The sequence below is a fragment of the Stomoxys calcitrans genome, chromosome 1, assembly GCF_963082655.1.
Source record: "Stomoxys calcitrans chromosome 1, idStoCalc2.1, whole genome shotgun sequence".
In the NCBI taxonomy this organism is placed as follows: domain Eukaryota; kingdom Metazoa; phylum Arthropoda; class Insecta; order Diptera; family Muscidae; genus Stomoxys; species Stomoxys calcitrans.
In genome coordinates, this window is record NC_081552.1 from 235,380,591 (window position 1) to 235,406,582 (window position 25,992).

Genomic DNA, 25,992 nt, shown 5'->3' on the forward strand with positions numbered 1-25,992 from the left:
TTCTTTAGTTTTCTCCTAAACAAGTTTCAATCAGCCAGTCTTCGGTCGTGTGTCGTTGGGAGTGGTTGTGCTTTTTTTTCTTTGAGAAAACTTTTTACGTTTTAAATTCTAAACTTTAACCCCAGTTAGTGTAAAAACTTTTTTTAGAAAAAAGGTAAGTAAAGGTTTAAAAAACATGTGAATTGATTTAAAGGTTTCAATTCTTAAAAAACAAAACAAAAATTCTAGTGAAATTTGGATAAAAAAAGAAAACTTTCTCTTTTATAAAACTTGGTGGTAGGAAAAAGGGGAAACTCACGGTCATTATGTGCAGTTTTTCTTCTTTTTTTTGTTTTATCCTATAGTCATTGTGCATTGTTGTTTGTTTCTTCAACTCTTTGGCCACATTAAAGAGAAGTCCAAAGAGCATTTCTTGCAGTTGTACCTTAGCCCCGCATATTAGACAGCACAATGTAATGGCAACTCTTATTGAATATTTGCGGCTATATCGTTTTGATAATTCATATTTCTTTGAATTTCTTTTCGTATTCATATATCCAATTAGTTTCGCTTCTTTTGTGACTATTCTCTCCCCATCCATATGTCTTTTAATACAACTCGGCTCTTCAAAATTTTTGGATTTTTTTTTTAGTTTTCATTTTGGTGAAATTGGCAGAACGTTTCGATTTGAGTTGAAGAGGTTAACAAAGGTGAAATGCAAATTGGTTTCATTTTGTTTTTCACAATATTCCTCGTATCATGCATTTTAATGTGTATGTACATGCATACATATAAACCTTAAATGTTTCAAACCAAAGCCATTCCTAGGTTGAAGAACGAACAGTCATTTTAATTGTATTAAATTTAGTTAATGAATATTCATTGAAAAAATACCTATAATGAAAAAAAAAGTTTAAACGAATTCATTTTACACCAGCTAAGCGTGTGTAGAGTGTATAGAACAAGTGTTTGATGCCGGGACCTTAAGCCTGGCCAGCGCAAATACAAAAAAAAATCAATTCACCACAATAACCTCTCTCTCTCTCGGTCTCTCTCAATCAATCAATCGACACGCAATCTAATCTGACATTCATATTCCATTACCTGGTATAAGGTAAACAAGTACATGCATAGTATTTGTTTTTGTGGTTAATTGTTGTATTGTGTTGCGGCTCAAGCTTATGTTTTTGTTGTTGTATTTATCTATTATTGCTATGAAATTCTAAATATTTCCATGAATACGCCTTAGATAAACATGAACACATTGATTTGCTAATTGTTGATATCTGACACCGGCTTCCGAATGACCACAATTAGGCGTTAAACGAAAACATTCATCGGTGAGAATATATAACAATAACAAAATACACCTAAGATTTGGTATTTATTTACACTAAAATAATTACAATCATCTGCTTACGGCTGGTTTAATCTCAAACTCAAAATGTAAAACATAAATGAGAATATTATCTTTATACCCTACACCACCACTGTGGTACAGGGTAATATAAGTTGGTGCATTTGTTTGCAACGCTACGGAGAAGAAGAGCTAGACCTAGACCTAGATTGACAAGTATACCGATCGACTCAGAATCACTTTCTGATTCGATTTAGCCATGTTCGTCTGTCAGTCTGTGAGTTAATGTATTCTTGTAATCAAAGTGCAGGTCGTATTTGTTGTCCAATAATCAAGAAATTTTGCACATATGACTTTTTTAGCCCAAGGACGAACGCTGTTGATTTTGGTAAAAATCGGTTCAGATTTAGGTATAGATCCAATATATATTGGGTTGCCCAAAAAGTAATTGCGGATTTTTTAAAAGAAAGTAAATGCATTTTTAATAAAACTTTGAATGAACTTTAATCAAATATACTTCTTTACACTTTTTTCTAAAGCAAGCTAAAAGTAACAGCTGATAACTGACAGAAGAAAGAATGCAATTACAGAGTCACAAGCTGTGAAAAAATTTGTCAACGCCGACTATATGAAAAATCCGCAATTACTTTTTGGGCAACCCAATATATATATCGCCCTATTTGCACTTAAATGGCCGTAGTAGCTATAATTTTCAACCGATCTGTACAAAATTTGGCTCGGAATGTTTTGTTGCTGATTTAAACATATCTGCAAAATCTGTTCAGATTCAGATATAGCTCTCATATATATATGTATCGCCCGATTTGAACTTAAATGGCCGTAGTAACCTCATTTTTTACACTAAATTTGGCTTGGAATGTTTTGTTGCTGATTTTAACATATCTGCAAATTTTTATCAAAATCGGTTCAGACTAAGATATTGCTCCCTTATATGTGTATCGCCCGATTTGCACTTAAATAGCCGTAGTAGCTATAATTTTCAACCGATCTGCATAAAATTTCGCTCGGACTATTTTGTTACTGATCTTAACATACCTGCAAGATTTCATCAAAATCTGTTCAGATTTAGATATAACTTCCAAATAGATGTATCATCCGATTTGCACTTAAACGGCCGTAGTAAGTACAGTTTTCAACCGATCTGCAGAAAATTTGGCTCGGTCTATTTTGTTACTGATCTTAACATGCCCGCAAGATTTCATCAAAATCGGTTCAGATTTAGATATTGCTCCCATACATATATATCGCCCGTTTTGCACTTAAATGGCCGTAGTAAGTACAATTTTCAACCGATCTGCACAAAATGTGGCATGGATTGTTTTGTAACTGCTCTTAACATCCCTGCAAGATTTCATCAAAATCGGTTCAGATTTAGATATAGCTCCCATATATATGTATCGCCCGATTTGAACTTAAATGGCCGTAGTAACTTCATTTTTTGCACTAAATTTGGCTCGGAATGTTTTGTTGCTGATTTTAACATATCTGCAAAATTTTATCAAAATCGGATCAGATTTAAATATTGCTCCCTTATATATGTATCGCCCGATTTGCACTTAAATAGCCGTAGTAGCTATAATTTTCAACCGATCTGCATAAAATTTGGCTCGGACTATTTTGTTACTGATCTTAACATCCCCGCAAGATTTCATCAAAATCGGTTCAGATTTAGATATTGCTCCCATACATATATATCGCCCGATTTGCACTTAAATGGTCGTAGTAGCTACAATTTTCAACCGATTTGCACAAAATTGGGCACGGATTGTTTTTTTTTCTGATCCTAACATTTGTGTAAAATTTCATCAAAATCGGTTCAGATTTAGATATATCTCCCATACATATATATCGCCCGATTTGCACTTAAATGGCCGTAGTAACTACAATTTTCAACCGATCTCCACAAAATTTGGCAGGGATTGTTTTTTTTCTGATCCTAACATTTGTGCAAAATTTCATCAAAATCGTTTCAGATTTAGATATAGCTCCCAAATATATGTATCACCCGATTTGCACTTAAATAGCCGTAGTAAGTACAGTTTTCAACCGATCTGCACAAAATTTGGCACGGGTTGTTTTGCTACTGATCTTAACATATCTGAGAGATTTCACCAAATCGGTTCGGCTTTGGATATAGCTCTAATATATATGTATCGCCTGATTTACAGTTATAAGGCTGTAATAAACAAAATTTGTAAACGATCTGCACAAAATTTGGCTCGGAATGTTTTGTTACTGATCTTAACATATCTGCGAGATTTCATAAAAATCGGTTCAAATTTGGATGTAGCACCCATACATACATATTTAACGACGGATTAGCGCTTACATGGCCTTTCGGCTCTTTACTCCTGCCAGAAGCTTACAGACGGTAAGTGGGGTCTACGACCTAGGTTGATGCACTGGCTGTACTCGGCGGTGATAAGGCCAGTTCTGACGTATGGCTGTCATGTTGGATGGCCGATGACGGATAAAGGGACACGTGTGAGTGTCAAGGTGCGTAGAGGTTCTAATGGGAATTCAGCCGATCAATTTGTTTAAAAAGGAGTCTTCAGAGAGGACTCCAGTTACCCATACCCGTATACTGGACAGCACATTGAAAGAACCGCAGACGGACTTACAAGTAGGGACGGAAATAGTATAGCGCCGACTATATATTGGATTGCCCAAAAAGTAATTGCGGATTTTTCATATAGTCGGCGTTGACAAATTTTTTCACAGCTTGTGACTCTGTAATTGCATTGCTTAGAAAAAAAGTGTAAAAAAATATTTGATTAAAGTTCATTCTAAGTTTTATTAAAAATGCATTTACTTTCTTTTAAAAAATCCGCAATTACTTTTTCGGCAACCCAATATTAGGATAACGGAATGCGTATGACTTTAGCATTTTCCCGGCAGAGGTCGTTGCGATAACTAGGGCGGCAGAGATTGTGCTATCCAGACGTATTGATCAATCGAACATCTGTATTATCTACAGCGATAGTCAAGAAGCCTTGAAGGCTTTAGTTGGCACGAGTATAAGATCTAAAGTTCGTTGTCAAGAGATCTTAAATTATCTTCAGAGGAATCATAATCTGGCTTTATGCTGGGTCCCCCGACATAGGGATATCATAGGAAATGAGAAGGTGGGCATGCTTGCGAGATGAGGTGCAAGCCTTGCTCTTGTGTCAATAGTCAATTCCATTTTCCATGGAATTAAGGAGCGTCATAAGAATACGTGGTTAAATCACTGAAATTCAACAGCCGAATGTGAAGAAACAAAGCTTTTGTGGGACGAACGCTCGAAATCGAACATAAATAGTCCGTTTTCAATGGAAAAGGCACATCTGAATATGGTTATCGGAATTATAACAGGGCATAATGATGACATCTGTCGGTGGTGCCAAGAGATCGACGCCTCTCAGGACGTTATTTGTATCTGTAACCACCTGAATTTTTGAGGGCAGGTGCATTCGACATTTGTCTTCCGGAATAAACAAAAAGAACGTCAATTTGAAAGATATTGATTTGGATCCTTTTTGTATTAAACCATCGATATATACTTTATGTGGTTTAAAATGCATACTTGATGTGTTCGAAATGGAACGACGAAATGGCTAACTCTACGTTGGTGGATATAAAAGCATATACCACATTCCTGGCTTGTAGAAGATTGGGTAGGTTTTGATCTCGTCTGGTAGGATTTTTCTTAAATTTTGGTTGGAAATAATTTTCTTGAGTGGCATGTTACCAACAGATGATCCAGCGTATCTTCGGCTGACTCGAGCCAATCTCCACCTGGCATTTGCAATTTACTCATACATGAGATGTGCTTTAGCCATCAAACTTCTTAATTTCGAGGCAAGGATACGCTCGACAGGTCCTGAATATACTTAACAAAAGTCTCCCTTTTAGAATTCCTCAATTCCTTCAAATAGATCCTGAGTTTGTATAGAGACCTCCCTAAGATACCTTTTACAAACCCCAGGATTATAGAATTTTCTACATGCCAATTAAAACTTCTATTATTTGGCAGGTTAGGTTGTGTTTAAGTGGCAGTCTGCCATCAGACTCACTTAGACGCTTTCGTACATTGTGATATCACAGGAACAGAAGAAGGAAGATGCCTTCTAGTTCCTACCGTTGAACCATTCAGATCGCTATAAAAAGCCCAATAATTTGCGAATGTTCACATCAGCTAAATCAGACAGCTTCTCAAAGAAATGAGAACCTAAAGTGGAACTCCTTCTTACTGTTTGTGCTGGACACACACAGAAGGTGTTCTATAGTCTCTTCTTCTTCGATGTCCTCACAGCTTCTGCAAAAGTCGTTGCTGACAATCTTCAGTTTGTCAGTCTGTTTTCCAATTAGAAAGTGACCTGTCATGACGGACACAATGACTGAGAAGTCTGTTCTAGCCAATGACAGCAAAGCAGTAGACCTCTTCAAGTCTAGATTTGGCCACATACAGCCCTCTTTTTGTGACCATCTATCATTCGTTGCCCTTCGGGCCTGGCCCTGAAAACTTAGCTTACATGTCGCTAAAGGCATTCCCACAGATCCCAGTATTTCTGGAATGTGAAGGGTTGTTCCTAGTCTCGCAAGCTCGTCTGCTCTAGAATTCCCTGGGATATCTCTGTGAACCGGCACCCAGAACAGGTGAATTTTTAACTGTTCAGCCATCTCGTTGTGAGATCTGCGACAGTCTAGGGCGGTTTTTGTGTTCAGAAATACATTCTCCAGAGATTTAATGGCTGCCTGGCTGTGTGAGAAGATATTTATGCCAATCGTCGTTATGACATTATATCTTAGCCATTCCACAACTTTCTTAAATGCAAGGATCTCTGCTTGATACATACTGCAGTAGTCGGGTAACCTCTTCGATATTACCACTTCTAGATCTTTAGAGTACACCCCAAAGCCCACCTGGTCGTTTAGTTTGGAACCATCCGTATAGAAGTCTTTGTAACTTCTGTTACCAGGGATGTGGTAGTTCCAATCGGTTCTATCAAGAATAGTGATACAGTAACTTTTATCAAAAAGCGGCTCAGGTAGGGTGTAATCCACACTGCCTGTAAGATCGGATATTGTATCAAGGATGACACAGTGTCCGTAGTCGCCACATGGCTAATGAGAAAGCTCCCTTAACCTCACGGCAGTGTTCGCTGCAATTTAGGTAGCCACAATATCCAGAGGCATAAGATGTAGCTTAAAATTCAGTGCATCAGATGGTGTCGTCCTCAGTGCGGCGGTGATGCACAAACAAGCCATCCTTTGGATCCGGTTAAGTATTGAGCAGTAGGTGGATTTTTGTAGCGCCGTCCACCAGACCACAACACCATATAGCATTATAGGTCTGACAACTGCAGTATATACCCTGTCATGCGGTCTAAATCCCCAAATTTTGCCAATGGCTCTCTTGCAGGTATATAAGACAAGAGTGGCCTTTCTTGCCCTTTCCAAAATGTTGGATTTGAAGTTCAATTTCCTGTCCAGCAACACACCCAGGTATTTTGCGCTTTCTGTACATTGAACATTCTCTCCACCCAAGGAGACAGGTTTCACTGTAGGCAGCTTGTATCTCCTGCTGATAAGAATTACTTCTGTCTTGCAAGGATTTATACCCAGACCACTTTCGGTAGCCCACTTTGCTGTTGCACGTAGGTCTTCCTGATGTCTATCTCTTAGAGCGCTGGGAAACTTTCCCCTAATCGCAATTGCCACGTCATTAGCATACGCGACCACTTTTACGCATTTTTCTTCCAGAGACAAAAATATATATTTTTAATGGCTATATTCCAAAGTAGAGGAGACAGTACACCTCCTTGAGGTGTTCCTCTGCCTATCCATCTTTTTATATCTACAGATCCCAAACCTGCCGTAATGCATCTTTTAGTAAGTAAGTTATTAATAAACTTTCTTACGGTAGAGTTGATGCCTAGAAATTCCAACTCCTTCATTATTGACGTTAATTGGTATCTTTGGGGAATTCTCTTTCCAACTTTTAATTATATTTTGAACTTTAATTAGGGTATTTAGGTATATATTTACAATAATCTTAAATTAAACTTGTTTCAGCAGCTTTGCTTTGTACTCTTGTTTTAGCTTCAGAATAATAGCTGCATGTCTATTTAAGAATTAATTAAACTAAAACACTTGTCTATTCAAAAAAAAAATCACTTGACTTCCAAAAAATTAAACGTGTCCGCATGAATATCAGCTGATTAACTTCATTGTTACTATGCTCTTTTGCCCCCATTTATCTACTCTCGCCGGCTGGCTTTCAATTTGATTTTTATGTAAATTGTATGCCGCTTGTCACGAATGACCGTAGTCTTCGTCATGTATAATGGGGCATCGATGTTCTCACACACACACAAGAATTCCAAACGAAGCTCTCTTCCCGCATTTAATCTCCAATATTTCATATTTTTTGCTGGTCATTGTTCTTTGCTTTGATTGTCGAACAAAAGGGAGGGAATAGAAAAACAACAATGAAAAGTAGCTAAAAAACCAAAAATGTATATAAAAAATAAAAGATAAAATACCGGCTGGCGTGATGTTATTTGCCAAGTGAAGCAACAACAACAATATAATGCTTTAGACAGAGAAAATATGAATTTGCAAAAACTTGAAATGCTGTGTTAGTTGTTGTTGCCATTAAGAGCTTGCACAAGAGAACAGAGATTACGATACGAATGAATATGAAACAGATATAATATACGAAGTGTAGTTGAAGAATTTTGGTATGACAAAATTCTTGACATTCAAGAAACAAAAAAGCTAAACAAATGGCTTAAAATTTCCTATTGAATAAGAATATGAGACTAAAATCCGAGTAATGATTTATTATTTAGATATTCAAAAATTTAAAAAAAAATATTAGTTACACAAAACAAATTATGAATATGCAAAACTTTGAGCATTCTCTTCAAGAAAAATAAAGAACTTACGTTGGGAGAATATAAAAATGTACAATAAAATATGCAAGACACAATAAAAAATTATACATTGTAGAACAAAACTTTTTGAGGCAAAAAATCAAATAGTTCTGAAGACTATGACGAAGGTTTTCTACCAACTCTCCACGGAGAGCAAACTTGAAAAAACTTAATTGGGAATAAAATCAGACCGTCAATAACGTTGTACATGAAAATGAACAAATTTAGATAACTAGTAATAACATACATTTATAATTGAAATACGAGTACACAATCATGAAGAAATAATACTGATAATGGGAGCACGTTCGTAACCATTATGATGAGAAATAACCATTCGGATGGGAAGTAACCATTCGCAGACCTCAACAAGTATGAAGGGGATGTATCCTACGGATTCTATAAGTTGAAACATAAGATCCATAGAAGCGGTGGGGTTGGGGAATCAGGAGACGACTCAGCAGTTGTTGCTGAACACTAGCCTGAGGAACTATCGAGCACATCGCTAAAGTCTGGCGAATTGCTGCAGACTGAAAAACCCCCTGCCACAATCGAGACAGGAGGGGATGGCATCGAAACGGTACCCGACAAGCCCTGTGTGGGTGGGTGGGTCACAAAGTCGGACTGGGCTCAAAGTGCGCGCCAGCGGGGAAGCACGTAGCTCAGAAAGTACTTCGACAGCAGCATTTAGTGAATAATCTAAGGAGAAATCGTCCATAACGCAAGTGCCCAGTGTCCTGAGGAAGCGTCTTTCCACAGCTTTCACACCTGCCCCTGGATGCCTACGGAAGCTCATCATGACAAGTACAAACGAATTTTGTGAGGATGAACTCCTGGTGGAGTCAGAAGACGAGGCTAACAGTTCTGTATCCTGACTATGGAAGTTCTGTATCCTGACTATGGTCCGGTTTCTACAGATAAATCTCCACCATTATAAGGTCGATTCGGCGGCCCTAAAGGTCCTCCTGAAGGCTGGGGGATTTGACGTGGTTCTCATCCAGGAACCATGGGTGTGTGGAGGAATGGTACGTGCACTAAGAATTCCGGGATTTAAACATCTCAAGGGTACGGAAAATGGGAGAAACAGAGCCTGTATTCTTGCAAAGGGTAGTCTTAATGTTTTTCTTCTTCCGTCGCTAAGCACTAGAGATTTAGTAGTAGCCAGCCTTGAAATAAACAAGTCTCATTACTGGCTGGTTTCCCTATATATGACACATGATTCAGAGATGCCGCCTTCAAACCTTAAGTCGCCGGTTGAAGCTGCTTCTGTAGGTAAGAAAAGCCTCATTGTTGGAAGTGATGCACATCACCAGATATGGGCAAATTCGGATGTCAACGAAAGGGGTGAGCTGCTTATTAAATATATTATAAGTTGCAATCTGACGATTTGTAATAAAGAAGATAAACCAACCTTTATTACCAGGAACAGGCAGGAGGTACTAGATATTACCTTTGTATCGGAAGATACAAGTGGAAGAATGTGCGACTGGGAAGTGTTGGATAACCACAGCTTTTCTGATCATCGTCATATTAGTATAAGCCTTGGAGAAAATACTGGAGTAGTGGTCCCTCGGCTAAACAGAAGACAGACACAAATTCTGCACCACTATGCCTTCTAGACTAGAAAAGGAAGTGGAAACTACGAAGGATATAGACATATTGGTCAAGCGGATCACGAAGGCCCTGAATGACCCTCTTGTGTCAGCATGTTCTAGTGCCAAGCCAAGGTGCAAACAGCGACCGCCATGGTGAACTCCAGAGCTGGTTGGTCTAAGGAAGGACTGCAGAAAACTCTTCAACAGAGCAAAAGCCACAAGACCACAACACGATTGGGACATCTATAAGGCTGAACTAAGAAAATATAAGGGCGAACTAAGAACAAATCCTGAATAGAATTCTGTCTCTAGGCTAAGGAAGATTCTGTCCTCGAGACCTATTACAGTGGGTTATATCCAGAAGTCAGAGAATGTATGGACAATGGCTAGTGAGGAAACACTAGAACTACTCATTGATACACATTTCCCGGGAAATTCTCCAACGGACAACGTGGCGCCAGAAGAGGTTGCCACTGATATTCATTCGTCGGAGGCTATTAGGGAAATTGGGTCTGAGCCGAAAATCCTTTTGGGCGATAAGAAGTTTCGACTGCTTTCGCCAGGCCCTGATGATGTATCGCCGGTTGAATTACAAGCTGTGTCTGATAGACTGGTTCCCTGGCTTAGGGAGATATACTCTGATTGTATCAGAATGTCATATATACCTGTGGGATGAAGGGACACGAAGGTCATTTTCATTCCGAAAGCAGGAAAAACCCTACAACACGAAGGCAAAATATTTTCATCCTATTAGTCTGTCATCCTTTATGCTGAAGATATGAGAGGTTGATAGAAACATATCTTAGGGCAAAGATCCCTAGAGATCGCCTGTCCCGGTAGCAGCTTGCATATAGTAAAGGCAATTCCACTGAAACAGCTCTTCACAACCTAGTCAGCTACATAGAGGGTTCCCTCGCTGTCAAGGAATATGCAATGGTAGCATTTCTTGACATTGAAAGTGCTTTCGACAATGTAAAATCGACGTCAATCATGAAGGAGTTGGAGTTTCTAGGCATCAACTCTACCGTAAGAAAGTTTAATAATCTCTTACTTACTAAAAGATGCATTACGGCAGGTTTGGAATCTGTGGATCTAAAAAGATGGGTCAGCAGAGGAACACCTCAAGGTGGTGTAATGTCTCCTCTACTTTGGAATGTAGACATTAAACATATATTATTGTCTCTGGAAGAAAAAGGCGTAAAACTGGTTGCGTATGCTGATGACGTGGCAATTGCGGTTAGGGGAAAGATTCTCTTAGAGTGCTGGGAGTGCTTAGGAAGACCTATGTGCAACAGCAAAATGGGCTACCGAAAGTGGTCTGGGTATAAATCCGTGCAAGACAGAAGTAGTTCTTTTCAGCAGGAGATACAAGTTGTCTACAATGGAATCTGTCCCCTTGGGTGGAGAGAATGTTCCATTTACAGGAAGCGCAAAATACCTGGGTGTTTTGCTGTACAGGAAACTGAACTTCAAATCCAACATTTTGGAAAGGGCAAGAAAGGCCACACTTGCCTTATACACCTGCAAGAGAGCCATTGGCAAAATTTGGGGATATAGACCGTGCGTCGTGCATTGGGTATATACTTCAGTTGTCAGACCTATAATGCTATATTGTGTTGTGGTCTGTTGGATGGCGCTTCAAAAGTCCACCTACTGTCCAATACTCAACCGGATCCAAAGGATGGATTGTTTGTGCATCACAGTCGCACTGAGGACGACACAATTTGGTGCACTCAACTTAATTATACATCTTATGCCTCTGGACATTATGGTTACCCAAATTGCAGCTGCCATTGCCGTGAGGTTAAGGAAGCTTTCTCATTGGCCATATGACGGCTACGGACACTGTGTTTTTCTTGATACAATATCCGAAGTTCCTGGCAGTGTGGATTACACCCTACCTGAGCCGCTTTTTGATAAAAATTACTGTACCACTATTCCTGATAGAACCGATTGGAACTACGATATCCCTGGTAACAGAAGTTACATAGACTTCATAGACCTAATATTACATAATATTGAAAAGGTTACCCGACCACTGCAGTGCGCATCAAGCGGAGATCCTTGCATTTAAGGAAGTTGTGGAAAGGCTAAGATATAATGTTATAACGACGATGAGCATAAATTTCTTCTCAGACAGCCAGGCAGCCATTGAATCCCTGGAGAACGTATTTCTGAACCCAAAAAAACGCCCTCGACTGTTGCAGATTTCTCAATGAGATGGCTGAACGGTTCAAAATTCACCTGGGTGCTGGGCCACAGAGATATCCCAGGGAATTGTAAAGCGGACAAGTTTGCGAGACTAGGAACTACCTTACACATTCCTAGGAAACTGGAAAGTTTTCAGGACCAGGATAACGAATGATAGATGCTCACAAAGAAGGGGCTGCGAGCATTCGAAAACTATGTGGCCTAATCTAGACTTGAAGAGGTCTACCGCTTTGCTGACATTGGCTAGAACAGACGTTGTGTCCGTCATGACAGGTCACTGTCTAAACGGAAAACATGCTGACAGACTAAAGTTTGCCAGCAATGACTTGCAGAAGCTGTAAGAAGAAGAGACTATACAACGCCTTCTGTGTGTGTGTCCCATACTGGCGGTCACATGGTGTTCCACTTTAGGTCTCATTTCTTTGAGAACCTTCTGATTTCACGGATGTGAACATTCGCAAGTTATTGGGCTTTTTAAAGCGATCTGGATGGTTCAACGATAGGAACTAGAAGTCTTCTTCTGTTCCTGTGATATCACAATAGACGAAAACGTCTTAGTGAGTCTGATGGCAGGCTGCCACTTAAACCTAACCTAACCTAATTTATTAAACTAAGGTCTACTGAGCAGAGAAGATACCACAAAAAATTAACCGGAACAAGAAAAAGAGAATACAATATGCTGAACAGTTCACAGTACCCTATTGTATACCGGGTCATTGTGTTACACGATACACATTCAACTGTCATACGGTCTTGTGAACGAACATTACATGTTGAAAAGAACAAATGTTCTATACTTTACACGATGTTCTCACTGCTTCTTCAGAAATCGTTAATTGTAACCCTAAGTTTATTTCAGTAAGGGAACCATCATGACGAACACAACGAGTGAAACTTCCTTCATGTCGGTCAGGACAGGTCACTTTCCGATAGGCTTTCCTAATAGACTTAAAGTAGAAAGTTATGATTTCTGCACAAACTCTCAGGAAGTAGAAACTTTAGAACATTGGCTAGCAAGCAGAAAGGAACGGACTACCCCTGTTACTTTACTTAACCTATAACATGTTTAATTTCTCTAAAACTTAATTATTTCCGCTATCGACTGAACTCACCGAGCTCATAGATGCATTTGCTAGTAAATTCATTTAAACTATTCTATGTTATCATTATTTACCAGCTGTTAGTTGAAACTATTTAATAATTTTCAATCAGTTTTGATAAGCATATAACCTATTTATGAACCTATTCACTAAACTTTAATATAATGACCAGAGTCCAGGTTGAAAAGCAATCAAGACAATTTTACCTTTGGTATATTACAAACGAGGTCGGAAGTAAGAGAGCTTAGGAATATTTTGTATTTTGTAAAAAGTTAATAATCGCCTAGATTTGCGAAGAGATTTCGGAAATCTCATGTTTTGCAACGAGGTTTCAAATATATACCGATTTTTATCGGTATTTTCGACAGCACTTTTTCAAAACATCTGACAATTTCTAATTGAAATTATTAAATATTTAAGCCGAATTTATAAATACACTAGCCAAACCGGGTCCGCTCCGCTGCGCCTTCTTTAACTCTCTAATATCTTTTTGGGGTAGGGACACTTCGCCCTGAATGCGGATATCAAATTAGTGTCATTGTAGCCTATGACGCTGAACGCGTTCGAATCCTGGCGAGAACATCGGACAAAGGGGTGTTCATCCCCTCTTAATGTTGGCAACGCGTTAGGGGAGGGATGGCACCTCAGACATTTCGACTCAAAGTAACTGCTGGGTACTTGAACCCAAATTTTAATACCATATTTGTTTTCTGGTCTTCAATACCTTTCATTTAATACTCTTATAGTGCCCATCGGACCACTTTCGGATGTGGGTGGCGTTTTTGCGGTAAAGGAGAGGGTCCGCCTCTACCCGATATCTAAAAATTATATAGCCTATGTTTCCTTCCAGACAAACGTACACAATCTATGAAAATTTAAAAAAAAAATCTGTTCAGCCAAGTATCATATAGTCATAATGGGTCTAATGACGTTTTTGAGGACTTCGATTTTGTATGCCAGATTGGAAATCTACTCTCCAATACCTTTCATTTGATACCTATATTGTCCCGATCGGTCCACTTTAGATTTTGGGTTGTGTTTTTGGCATTAGGGGGAGGGTCCGTCCCCCTTCCGATACCGAAATATTATATAGCCTATGTTTCCTAGCATGTCCGCATATGACGCTGAATCTTGGCGAGACCATCAGAAAAAAATTTTCACCGGTGGTTTTCCCCTCCCAATGCTGGCAACATTTGTGAGGTACTATGCCATGTAAAAAAGAGGTGTCGCACTGCGGCACGCCGTTCGGACTCGGCTATAAAAAGGAGGCCCCTTATCATTGAGCTTAAACTTAAATCGGACTGCCCTCATTGATATGTGAGAAGTTTGCCCCTGTTCCTTAGTGGAATGTTCATTGGCAAAGTTTGCAATTTTATGTTTCCTTCCAAACCATCCTACACAATATGCGAAAATTTCGAGAAAATCGATTCTACCGTTTTTCAGTCTATACGAGACAAACAAACCAAGTCCCATATATCCGTGATTGGCTAATGTGCCCATTTTGGGCGTTTTCGTGGAGGTGGGGTAACCTATACCCTATACTTCGACATAAATTTGTATGCCAGATTGGTTATCTACTCCTGCATACTTTTCATACACCCCTATTGTCTTTATTGGTTCACTTTTCATTTTGGGTGGTGTTTTTGGGATAACGATGGAGGGTCCGCCCCCTTTCGTTATCAATAAATTATAAAGCCTATTCCTACTTCCTGACCATATTCGTAATCTTCTCCCGAATATCTTTCATTTGAGTCCCATATTGTCATGATCGTTAAATAAACCTATTTTAAGGGGTTTGGGGCTGTAGACGGCCCCCCATATGCTTGGACCCTACTTTTATTATGAAATTCGTAATCTACTCTTGAATAACTTTCATTTGAATCCCATATTGTCCCAATCGGTCCACTTTCATTTTTGGGTAGTACTTTTGAGATAAGGGGGAAGGTCCGCCCCCCTCCCGATATCAAAAAATTTATATAGCCTATGTTTCCTTCCAACCTACACAATCTGTGAAAATTTCAAGTTAATCAGTTCAGCCGTTTTTGAGTCTATACGGAACAAACAAACACAAATTGAATTTTATATAAAAGAATTAATTCAAAATGAAAATCGACAGAGAATCATTAATAACAAAAGTAGAGGTTTATAACAGTATTGGGGGTTTTATGGAGTTTTACCACTTTGTCTCTAGTTTGTGTTAACAGCTGATGTGAACAAACAACATGCTTTGCTCTCTATCGCACTCACTCTGCCATATTATAGCATTGAAATAGCGTAAACCAGGATTCACTAATAGAAGGTTAGGTCACATGCAAAAACACAAAGTGGATAGGCCCCATAAACATCATTAAGGATGTCAAATCTGACGATTGAAAATGTCATCATATAGGAGAAAACGTAAACAAAGAATGAATGTAAAAAGAGAACAAGTTGACATCCTCAATGCCAAGTACTGCCAAATATTAAAAAAAAAGTATATCGGCTGATCGCTTGGCTTAACCTTATTCAGTGAATCCTGAGCGTAAACTATTATAGCATATATTGGGTTGCCCAAAAAGTAATTGCGGATTATTCATATTTTTTTTCACAGCTTGTGACTCTGTAATTGCAATCTTTCTTCTGTCAGTTATCAGCTGTTACTTTTAGCTTGCTTTAGAAAAAAAGTGTAAAAAAAGTATATTTGATTAAAGTTTATTCTAAGTTTTATTAAAAATGCATTTACTTTCTTTTAAAAAATCCGCAATTACTTTTTGGGCAACCCAATATTATTGCATTGCTTCCCACTCGTAATCTGCCATCAGCGTAAGTTTTATAGCTCTCTCCCTCACTCTTTTTCTTGCACAGCTCTCATTTCCAGATTTTGACTTTTTTAACAGCTTCAGAGCTAAATTCTTATCAAAATTTAAAGAAAGTCTTCTGTTCTGGCTGCCAACAACTTTGTCCGGTGTGATCTACATATAAAATTCTTTTATTTGACAGCAAACCAAAACTTATCATATAGCCCTCGAAAAAAAAACTTTAACATTGAAATTGTTGGCCAACCATACTTGTATTGGTAGTTTACGACACACTTACCCGACACTAAAGAGACTTTATAGTCGAAAGAGAAGAGAACTTCTGGCAAAATGTGTCAAATGGATTTTTCTTTCGCGAAAGAGAAACCCATCAAATGCCAAAAAGAACTCAGTCTTCACAAAGAAACGCAACGGTCGATTGATAAAGCCGGACGAGACAATTGAGCGCTACGCGTGTTCCTCTTTCTACTATCTATAGAAAGATTATAATTATTTTGGTTTTGTTTATAATTATTTTAAAAATTTTTGAAGTGTTTTTGTATGGCTGTGAGAGTAGATATTTTATTTGTTTGTGTTCGTGTTAAACAGAACAATTACATATAGCAAATCCAATTGTTATCAGTTTTATTGCTCGCTCCCTAAACCTGTTATCAATTCTGGTTGTTGGACATCGTGTGGCTGGCTACACATAGTGTTTAAGAACGAAAATAAAATGGAAAAATAAAATAAACATTGCATTGCATAACCTAAATCAACTCAAAAGTAGGCAGCCCCTCAACGTTAAACAACAACAAAAGCAACAACGTTCTCCGACGTCTAAAGTCTATTTAATTCAGTTAGTTTTTCTTTTCTTTTGCCCATTATCAGGCATCAGTCTTCGTTTAATCGTTAAAGTCAACAGTATTCTGATTTCTATAGAATCCATCCCAAAAAAGAAAATAAAAGACGAAGACTATATTTAGTGTTAAATATATTTTATGAATAGTCTATTAATTAGTGCATAAAATAAAGTTTTAAGTTGAACTCTTTAACACATACACCGACACATCGCATCACATCACATTAGCATACTCAAATATACCGCAAATATGTTCTCTTTACGTTTGGCTACACGTTGCTTGTACTCAGCACCTACTTTGCTGAAAACATCCGTTGAACATACGGCCTTTATGATGTCTTATGCCGGGGTAAGAGAATAAAAGACTGAGAAAAAAAATGCACAACATATGAACTCACCCAAAAAACATTCAAAAAGAAAGAGCAAGAGCAAATTTTGCAGACAGTTCTTGTTTTTGTGAAACTATGGACATAAATACATTTGGGCCGGTGAAATTCAAAAACGAGGGAATATGAAATAAGAATGGGAAATTGTTAAGACATTGCAGAACCCTTTCTCTATGTAGAACTCCCGACTTCACTCCTGCAGGACACCTGTTTAACCGATTCGGCTGAAAATTCACATGTGATGTTGTTTTATGACTTTCAGTAGCTCTGAATCGGTCCATAACCTGATTTAGCAATGATTTGTTTTCTTGAAATCTTCTTATATATAAAATTCAATTTGTGCTAGTTTGTTCCGTATAGACTCAAAAACGGCTGAACCGATTACCTTGAAATTTTCACAGATTGTGTAGGTTGGTCTGGAAGGAAACAAAGGTTTTATAATTTTTTGATATCGGAAGGGGATAGACCCTTCCCCTTACCCCAAAAGTAAAAATGGACCGATAGGGACAATATGGGATTCAAATGAAAGGTATTCAAAAGTAGAATACGAATTTCATAATAAAAGTAGAGTCCAAGTACCTGGGGGGCCGCCCCAGCCCCAAAAACCCTTAAAATAGGTTTATTTGACTATCATGACAATATGGGACCCAAATGAAAGGTATTCGGGAGTAGATTACGAATATGGTCAGGAAGTAGGAGTAGGCTTTATAATTTAATGATAACGGAATGAGGCGAACCCTCCACTGTTACCTAAAAAACACCACCCAGAATTAAAAGTGGACCAATAAGGACAATATGTGTATAAAATGAAAAGTATGCGGGAGTATATAACGAATATAGCATGCAAATTCATGTGAAGTATAGGGGGTTACCTCACCCCCACAAAAACGGCCAAAATGGACACATTAGTCTACCACGCATATATGGGACTCGGTTTGTTTGTTCCGTATAGACTGAAAAACGGCAGAACCGATTTTTTCGAAAAGTTGGCATATTGTGTAGGTTGGTCTGGAAGGAAACATAGGTTATATAATTTTTCGGTATCGGAAGGGGGCGGACCCTCCCCCTTTGCCAAAAACACAACCCAAATTCAAAAGTGGACCGATTGGGACAATATAGGTATCAAATGAAAAGTATTGGAGAGTAGAATATGAATTTAGTATTTAAATTTGAGTCTATGTACCCATCGGGCCGCCCCAGTCCCAAAACTCCCCCAAACAGACGTTAATTTCAATATGGGGCCCAAATTAATGGTATTCGGGAGTAGATTTCGAATCTGGCATACAAAATCAGATCGAAGTATAGGGGGTCACGATTTTCTTAAAACTTTCATAGATTGTGTACCTTTGTCTGGAAGGAAACATAGGCCATATAATTTTTAGATATCGGTTGGAGGCGGACCCTCCCCCTTACCCAAAAAGCGCCACCCATATCCGAAAGTGGTCCGATGGGCACAATAAGGGTATCAAATGAAAGGTATTGGAGACCAAAAAACGAATATGGTATTAAAATTTAATAAAGGTCCCCCAACCCCATAACTCCTCTAAACAGATAAAGGGTGATTTTTTTGAGGTTAGGATTTTCATGCATTAGTATTTGACAGATCACGTGGGATTTCAGACATGGTGTCAAAGAGAAAGATGCTCAGTATGCTTTGACATTTCATCATGAATAGACTTACTAACGAGCAACGCTTGCAAATCATTGAATTTTATTACCAAAATCAGTGTTCGGTTCGAAATGTGTTCAAATTTTGACAAATTTTGTTCAGCGATGAAGCTCATTTCTGGTTGAATGGCTACGTAAATAAGCAAAATTGCCGCATTTGGAGTGAAGAGCAACCAGAAGCCGTTCAAGAACTGCCCATGCATCCCGAAAAATGCACTGTTTGGTGTGGTTTGTACGCTGGTGGAATCATTGGACCGTATTTTTTCAAAGATGCTGTTGGACGCAACGTTACGGTGAATGAACACATTTCGAACCGAACACTGATTTTGGTAATAAAATTCAATGATTTGCAAGCGTTGCTCGTTAGTAAGTCTATTCATGATGAAATGTCAAAGCATACTGAGCATCTTTCTCTTTGACACCATGTCTGAAATCCCACGTGATCTGTCAAATACTAATGCATGAAAATCCTAACCTCAAAAAAATCACCCTTTATATACGAAGTTCATGTCAATATGGGACTCAAATGAAAGGTATTCGGGAGAAGATTACGAATATGGCATAAAACAGTAGGTCCAAGTAATGGGAGGTTGCCTACCCCCCAATGGGCATATTAGCCGACCATGGGTATATGGGACTCTAATGAAAAGTATTAGGGAGTAGATTACGAATATGACATTAAAATTTGCGTTCAACGTCACATACGTCACATGGAGTATTTAACCCATTATGACAATATGGGACTCAAATAAAAGGTATTTGAGAGTAGAAAACGAGTTTGATATCCAATTTTGGAGCCAAGTGTCTTCGGGTACGCCCTAAAGCACCCCCTAAACTGAACTTCATTTCCGTTGGGAATAAAGAACGAATTTGATATCTTAATTCAGTGCAAAGTGCTGGTGGCCGCTCCAACCCCAAAACACCCTCCAAACGGTTCATATTTACCGGTCATGGCAATATGGGATTGAAATTAAAGGGATTTGGAAGTGCAGCACGAATTTAATATCCATATTTGAGTCGAAAGGTCTGAGGTGTCATCCCTCCCCTAATGAGAACATTACCTTAAGGAAGAACATTACCGCCAGGAACCAAGGGGCAAATTCTCACACATCAATGAGCGCTTTCCGATTCAAGTTTAAACTCAATGATAAGGTACCTTTTTTATAGCCGAGTCCGAACGTCATCCCGCAGTGTGATACATCTTAGGGGAAAATTTTTTAAATGACCATGCATGGCATTGCACCTCTCAAATGTCGCCAACATTAAGAGGGGATAAGCACCGCTTTGTCCGATATTCTCGCCAGGATTCGAACGCTTTCAGCGTCATGGGCTACAAAAGCACGAATTCGATATCCGCATTCAGGGCGAAGTGTCTCCACCCTAAAAAGATATTAGAGAGTTAAAGAAGGCTCAGAAGTTTGGTTTGTTCCAATAATGTCGTCATTAATAAGTTAATGCAGAACGAATTTCTACGTCCAAATTGCCAAACGTGATCCTATAAAATTCAGTTCGTCCATAGTTGAAGCCTATTGGCTTGTTTTTACTTTGAAAATATGTTTACTGAATTAGTAAACATATTTTATAACATTTAAAAATGGAAAGGCAAAGGTAGATTTTAATAAAAACAAACGCTATCTCTTCAGGAAGACTCAAGTTGTCTGTCCACTTATAGCCAGTCATTCGGTTATATTGCTTGTAATGAGATTAGAATTAAATATTATGTTTGTATGTATAAGGGTGCTAACTATTTGATTTTTATTTTCTAAAATTATTTCCTGTTGCACGAATGAATGAGCTTTTGCCTATTAATGGGTAAAATAGAAAAGGTCACCCACAAATCACTTATAAATTATATTTGTGGAAAAAATGTATGTTTTTTATTTTTTTCTCAAATCATACATATATCCAAAACGCCACATGAAAAGCCACATAACCCGTGAAGAGATGGGCGATGGGTAAATACCCAGACGGCATAGACCGACCTCCAGACTTAATGTCTTGAGGCAATAAATTGGTAATTTTTCATCCGATTTCGATGAAATTTGGCACAGTGAGTTCTGGTAGACCCCTATGCATTTCTGTGAAGTGCGGTTCAGATCAAATTTCATCACAATCGGATGAAAAAAGCTCCATTTATGTGCTCAATACTCTATATTGAGAGATCGGCCTATATGGCAGCTATATCCAAATATGGTCCGATCTGGACGATATTCAAAAAAAAGGTTTAGAGGGGCACAGTGAGGTCGAAACTCGCTGTGCCAAATTTCATCGAAATAGGACGAACAGGTAAAAAGGCATTAAGTTCGGCCGGGTCGAACTTTGGATACCCACCACCTAGGGTATATATGAAAAACCCCTTTCGTCACAATCCGGCGAAAATTGGATAACTTATGCACCCATATTTGGGACGGATGTCGGGAGAACTTAGACTACACACTGTTTCAAACTTCAGCGAAATCGGGTAATAAATAGAACTTTTATGGGCTTCAGGCCCTTTATCAGCAGATCGGCCATTATGGCAGCTATATCTAAATATAGTCCGATCTGAACCACATTTGGGTCCTATGTTAGGAGGCGCAAAACTACTCAAGGTTTCAAATTTCAGCGAAATCGATTCAAAAATACAGCTTTTATGGGCTCCAGACCCTCTATCAGGAGATCGGTCTATATGGCAGCTATACCTACATATAGTCCGATTTGATCCACATTTAGGTCAGATATCAGGAGGCTTAAGATAACTCTCTGTTTCAAATTTCAGCGAAATGGGTTTAAAAATAAAGCTTTTATGGGCTTCAGACCCTTAATCGGGAGATCGGTCTATATGGCAGCTATATCTAAATATAGTTCGATCTGAACCATATTTGGGTCCTGTGTTGGCAGGTGTAAAACTACTAACTGTTTCAAATTTCAGCGAAATCGATTCAAAAATAAAGCTTTTATGGGCTTCAGACCCTTATTCGAGAGATCGGTCTATATGGCAGCTGTATCTAAATATAGTCCGATCTGAACCATTTTTGGGTTCTATTTTGAGAGACGTAAAACTACTTACTGTTTTAAATTTCAGCGAAATCGGTTAACAAAAAAAGCTTTCGTGGTCTTCAGACCCTTTATCGGACGATCGATCTGTATGGAATCTATATCTAAATATAGTCCAATCTGAATAATATTTGGGTCAGTTCTCGAGAAGCCTAAAACTACTCACTGTTTCAAATTTCAGCGAAATCGGATGAAAAATAAAGTATTTAGGGCCATTACACCCTTTATCGGCAGATCGGTCTATATAGCAGCTATGTCCAAATATGGTCCGATTTGACCCGTTCAAGAACTTAACTAGCGTTCATCAAAAAGACGTAGCTGTGCCAAATTTCAGCTCAATATCTCAATTTTTGACGGCTTTACGAGTGATAACAACAGACGGACGGACAGATGGAAGGACGGACAGACGGATATACGAACAGACACACGGACATCGTTAAATCGTCTTAGAATTTTACGACGATCCGAAATATATATACTTTGTAGGGTCGGAAAATGATATTTCGATGTGTTGCAAACGGAATGACTAAATGAATATATCCCCTATCCTACGGTGGTGGGTAAAAAAATGCTCCTTTTACCCACTCACTCATTACACAATATCGGGACAATCCCATGGCAGCCGGTTGTACGTACCGGATTGACCCGACGAATTCCTTCATCGGCAACGGTTGCCACCTCAGTGTACCACACACTGCTACTACAACAACAACAACAACAATATCGGGTGATCAGTATATATGGCAGCTATATCCAAATATGGTCCGATCTGTACCACATGTAACAGGAATAGATAGGGGTCTAACAGAACACACTGTGCCAAATTTCATCGAATTCGGGTAATAAATGGATCTATTATGGCCTTAATATCCTATATCGGGAGATCGAGTGGTCGGTATATAGAGCAGCCATATCCACATATAGTCCGATCTGAATCGCACTTCACAGGGGAAAATTTTTTTATACCCATGATATCTGCAAAATTACAAATACCCAACTTTTGGGTATAAATGGGTAAATACCGGGGTATTTACCCAATTTACCGGGTAAATACCTTTTGGACATTTATCCATCGTCCATCTCTACTAATGGCCTTATATTCAACATGGCCTGCAATCACGACTGCATGATTCCATGAACAAGGGGCTAGTCTTACCCACTGTCCCATATGTCAGTATTGGTCTTATAATTGTTTAACTCCCTATTTCCTATCGAATATTGAGGATAAGAACCGGAGATTTGGGCTTCTTCGTAGCAGTGCGATTTAATTTGTAGATAGGAGTTTCATTCAGGATGGGGGAACACTAATTTCGTCTTTCTGTTTGTAACTCCTCGAAATATTTCTCTGAGACCCCATAAAGTATATATATTCTTGATCGTCGTGTTAGCAGGTCGGTTGGGATTGTAAATGGACCAAATCGGTCCATGTTTAAACATAGCTGCCATATAAACCGATCTTGCCATGTCCGTCCGTCTGTCTGTCGAAAGCACGCTAACTCTCAAATACTTCTCATTAGTGTGTTGAGTATGGTTCAAATCGGTCCATAACCTGATATAGCTGTCATATAAACCGATCTGGGGTCTTGACTTCTTGAGCCTCTAGAGGGCGCAATTCCTATCCGATTTGGCTGAAATTTTGCACGAGGTGTTTTGTTATGATTTCCAACATCTGTTTTGAGTATGGTTCAAATCGGTCCATAACCTGATATAGCTGTCATATAAACCGATTTGGGGTCTTGACTTCTTGAGCCTTTAGAGGGCGCAATTCCTATCCGATTTGGCTGAAATTTTGGATGAGTTGTTTTGTTATGATTTCCAACATCTGTGTTGAGTATGGTTCAAATCGGTCCATAACCTGATATAGCTGTCATATAAACCGATTTGGGGTCTTGACTTCTTGAGCCTCTAGGGGGCGCAATTCCTATCCGATTTGGCTGAAATTTTGCATGACCTGTTTCGTTATGACTTCCAATAACTGTGCTGAGTATGGTTCAAATCGGCCATAACCTGATATAGCTTTCATATAAACCGATCTGGGGTTTTGACTTCTTTACCCACTAGAGGTCGCAATTCCTATCCGATTTGGCTGAAATTTTACATGCGTTGTTTTGTTATGACTTCCAACAGCTATGCCAAATATGGTTCAAATCAGTCTATAACCTGTTATAGGTGCCATTTAAACCGATCTGGGATTTTGACTTCTTGAGCCTTAAAAAGGCCTAATTATTATCCGATTTGAAATTTTGTACAACGGCTTCTTCCATGACCTCCAACATACTTGTCAAATGTGGTATGAATCGGTCTTTACCCTGATACAGCTCCCCTATAAACCGATCTGCCTTTTTCTTCTTTTTGAGCCCCTTTAGGGGCACAACGACTTCTCCAACATTCAGTTCAATTATGTTTCGAATCGGAAAATAACTTATTTCGAATTATACCCTACTTTTGTAGAGGCCAAATTTAAAAGATTATTGATTGAGTTATTCCATTTTTTATTATTCCAAATTTTTAATTAATTTCCTTATCCTTCATGTCTCATTTCAGATGGCTACTAAAATCAAAGCTGGTCCCGTCGTTGACATTTTGGGCGATGAAATGACCCGCATTATCTGGTCATCCATTAAGGACAAATTGATTTTGCCCTTCTTGGACATTGAATTGCACACCTATGATTTGGGCATGGAATATCGTGACCAGACCGACGATCAAGTCACCATCGATTGTGCTGAGGCCATTAAGAAGTACAATGTTGGCATTAAGTGTGCCACCATCACTCCCGATGAGAAGCGCGTCGAAGAATTCAAGCTGAAGAAGATGTGGAAGAGTCCCAATGGTACCATTCGTAACATTCTCGGCGGTACTGTATTCCGTGAAGCTATTATCTGCAAAAACATTCCTCGTTTGGTGAGCGGCTGGGATAAGCCCATTGTCATTGGCCGTCATGCCCATGCCGATCAATATAAGGCAACGGATTTCGTTGTTCCTGGTGCTGGTACCTTGACAATGACCTTCAAGCCTGCCGCTGGCGGTGAACCCATCACCCATGAAGTCTATCAATACAAGGGTGCTGGTGTAGCCATGGGCATGTTCAACACTGATGCCTCAATTGTTGACTTCGCCCATGCCTCTTTCAAATTTGCCCTCTCCCGCAAAATGCCTTTGTATTTGAGTACCAAGAACACCATCTTGAAGAAGTACGATGGTCGCTTCAAGGATATCTTTGAGGAAATCTACCAAAAGGAATACAAGAAGGACTACGAGGCTGCCGGTATCTGGTACGAACATCGCTTGATCGACGATATGGTTGCCTATGCCATGAAATCCGAAGGTGGTTTTGTCTGGGCTTGCAAGAACTACGATGGTGATGTGCAGTCCGATTCCGTAGCTCAAGGTTATGGCTCTTTGGGCCTTATGACCTCTGTATTGCTGTGTCCCGATGGCAAAACCGTTGAGTCCGAAGCTGCCCACGGCACCGTAACCCGCCATTATCGCATGCACCAACAAGGCAAAGAAACCTCCACCAATCCCATTGCCTCGATCTTTGCCTGGACCCGTGGTTTGTTGCACCGTGCCAAGCTCGACAACAATGCTGATTTGCAGAAATTCGCCGAAACCTTGGAGAAGGTTTGCATTGACACCATCGAATCGGGTTCCATGACCAAGGATTTGGCCATTTGCATCAAGGGCATGAACAACGTAAAGCGCACCGACTACATGGAAACCTTTGAGTTCATGGACAAATTAGCCGATAACTTGAAGAAAGCCCTTGCCTGACTAGATGGCGAAGATAAGAAGTCTCATCTCTAGATGGTATGGTCTAGCTGGTTTTCCATCTACGCATACATACATAAATTAAATTTATTATTTAAAACAACCACATTGCTGCGCATTTGTTCGACACCAATCATTTTTCTTTTACACCATATTGGCGGTAACAAAGAAAAAGGAACGAGCCGATACCGAAAAAAACAAGAATAAAGAAAATAAATTCATTTTTTATACCTTTAAAAAATATATACAGTGTGTATTTTTAAGATATTTTTCAAAGGTTGTGCTGCATACACTGTGGAAGAATTGTAAGGTCAT

General features: G+C 39.0%; 1 protein-coding gene across 2 annotated transcripts; it reads left to right on the plus strand.

Annotated features, from left to right (window-relative positions):
• LOC106090461 (isocitrate dehydrogenase [NADP] cytoplasmic) lies at positions 1-25,922 on the plus strand. Of its 2 annotated transcripts, none has more exons than XM_013256643.2 (2): positions 1-154; positions 24,451-25,922. In XM_013256643.2, the coding sequence occupies exon 2, from the start codon at positions 24,451-24,453 to the stop codon at positions 25,678-25,680; it is 1,230 nt and encodes a 409-aa protein (XP_013112097.1). In that variant the 5' UTR covers positions 1-154; the 3' UTR covers positions 25,681-25,922. The 2 variants fall into 2 exon arrangements, with proteins under 2 accessions (XP_013112097.1, XP_013112096.1); XM_013256642.2 differs by lacking the exon at positions 1-154 and adding an exon at positions 16,766-17,165.
• Positions 25,923-25,992: the final 70 nt, after the last annotated feature.

Bases quoted from the DNA above. Each gene is read 5' to 3' on its own strand.
- LOC106090461 (XM_013256642.2), top strand. From the start codon at position 17,067: ATGTTCTCTTTACGTTTGGCTACACGTTGCTTGTACTCAGCACCTACT. The intron at 17,166-24,450 runs GTAAGAGAATAA...GTCTCATTTCAG, and splicing joins TTATGATGTCTTATGCCGGG to ATGGCTACTAAAATCAAAGC.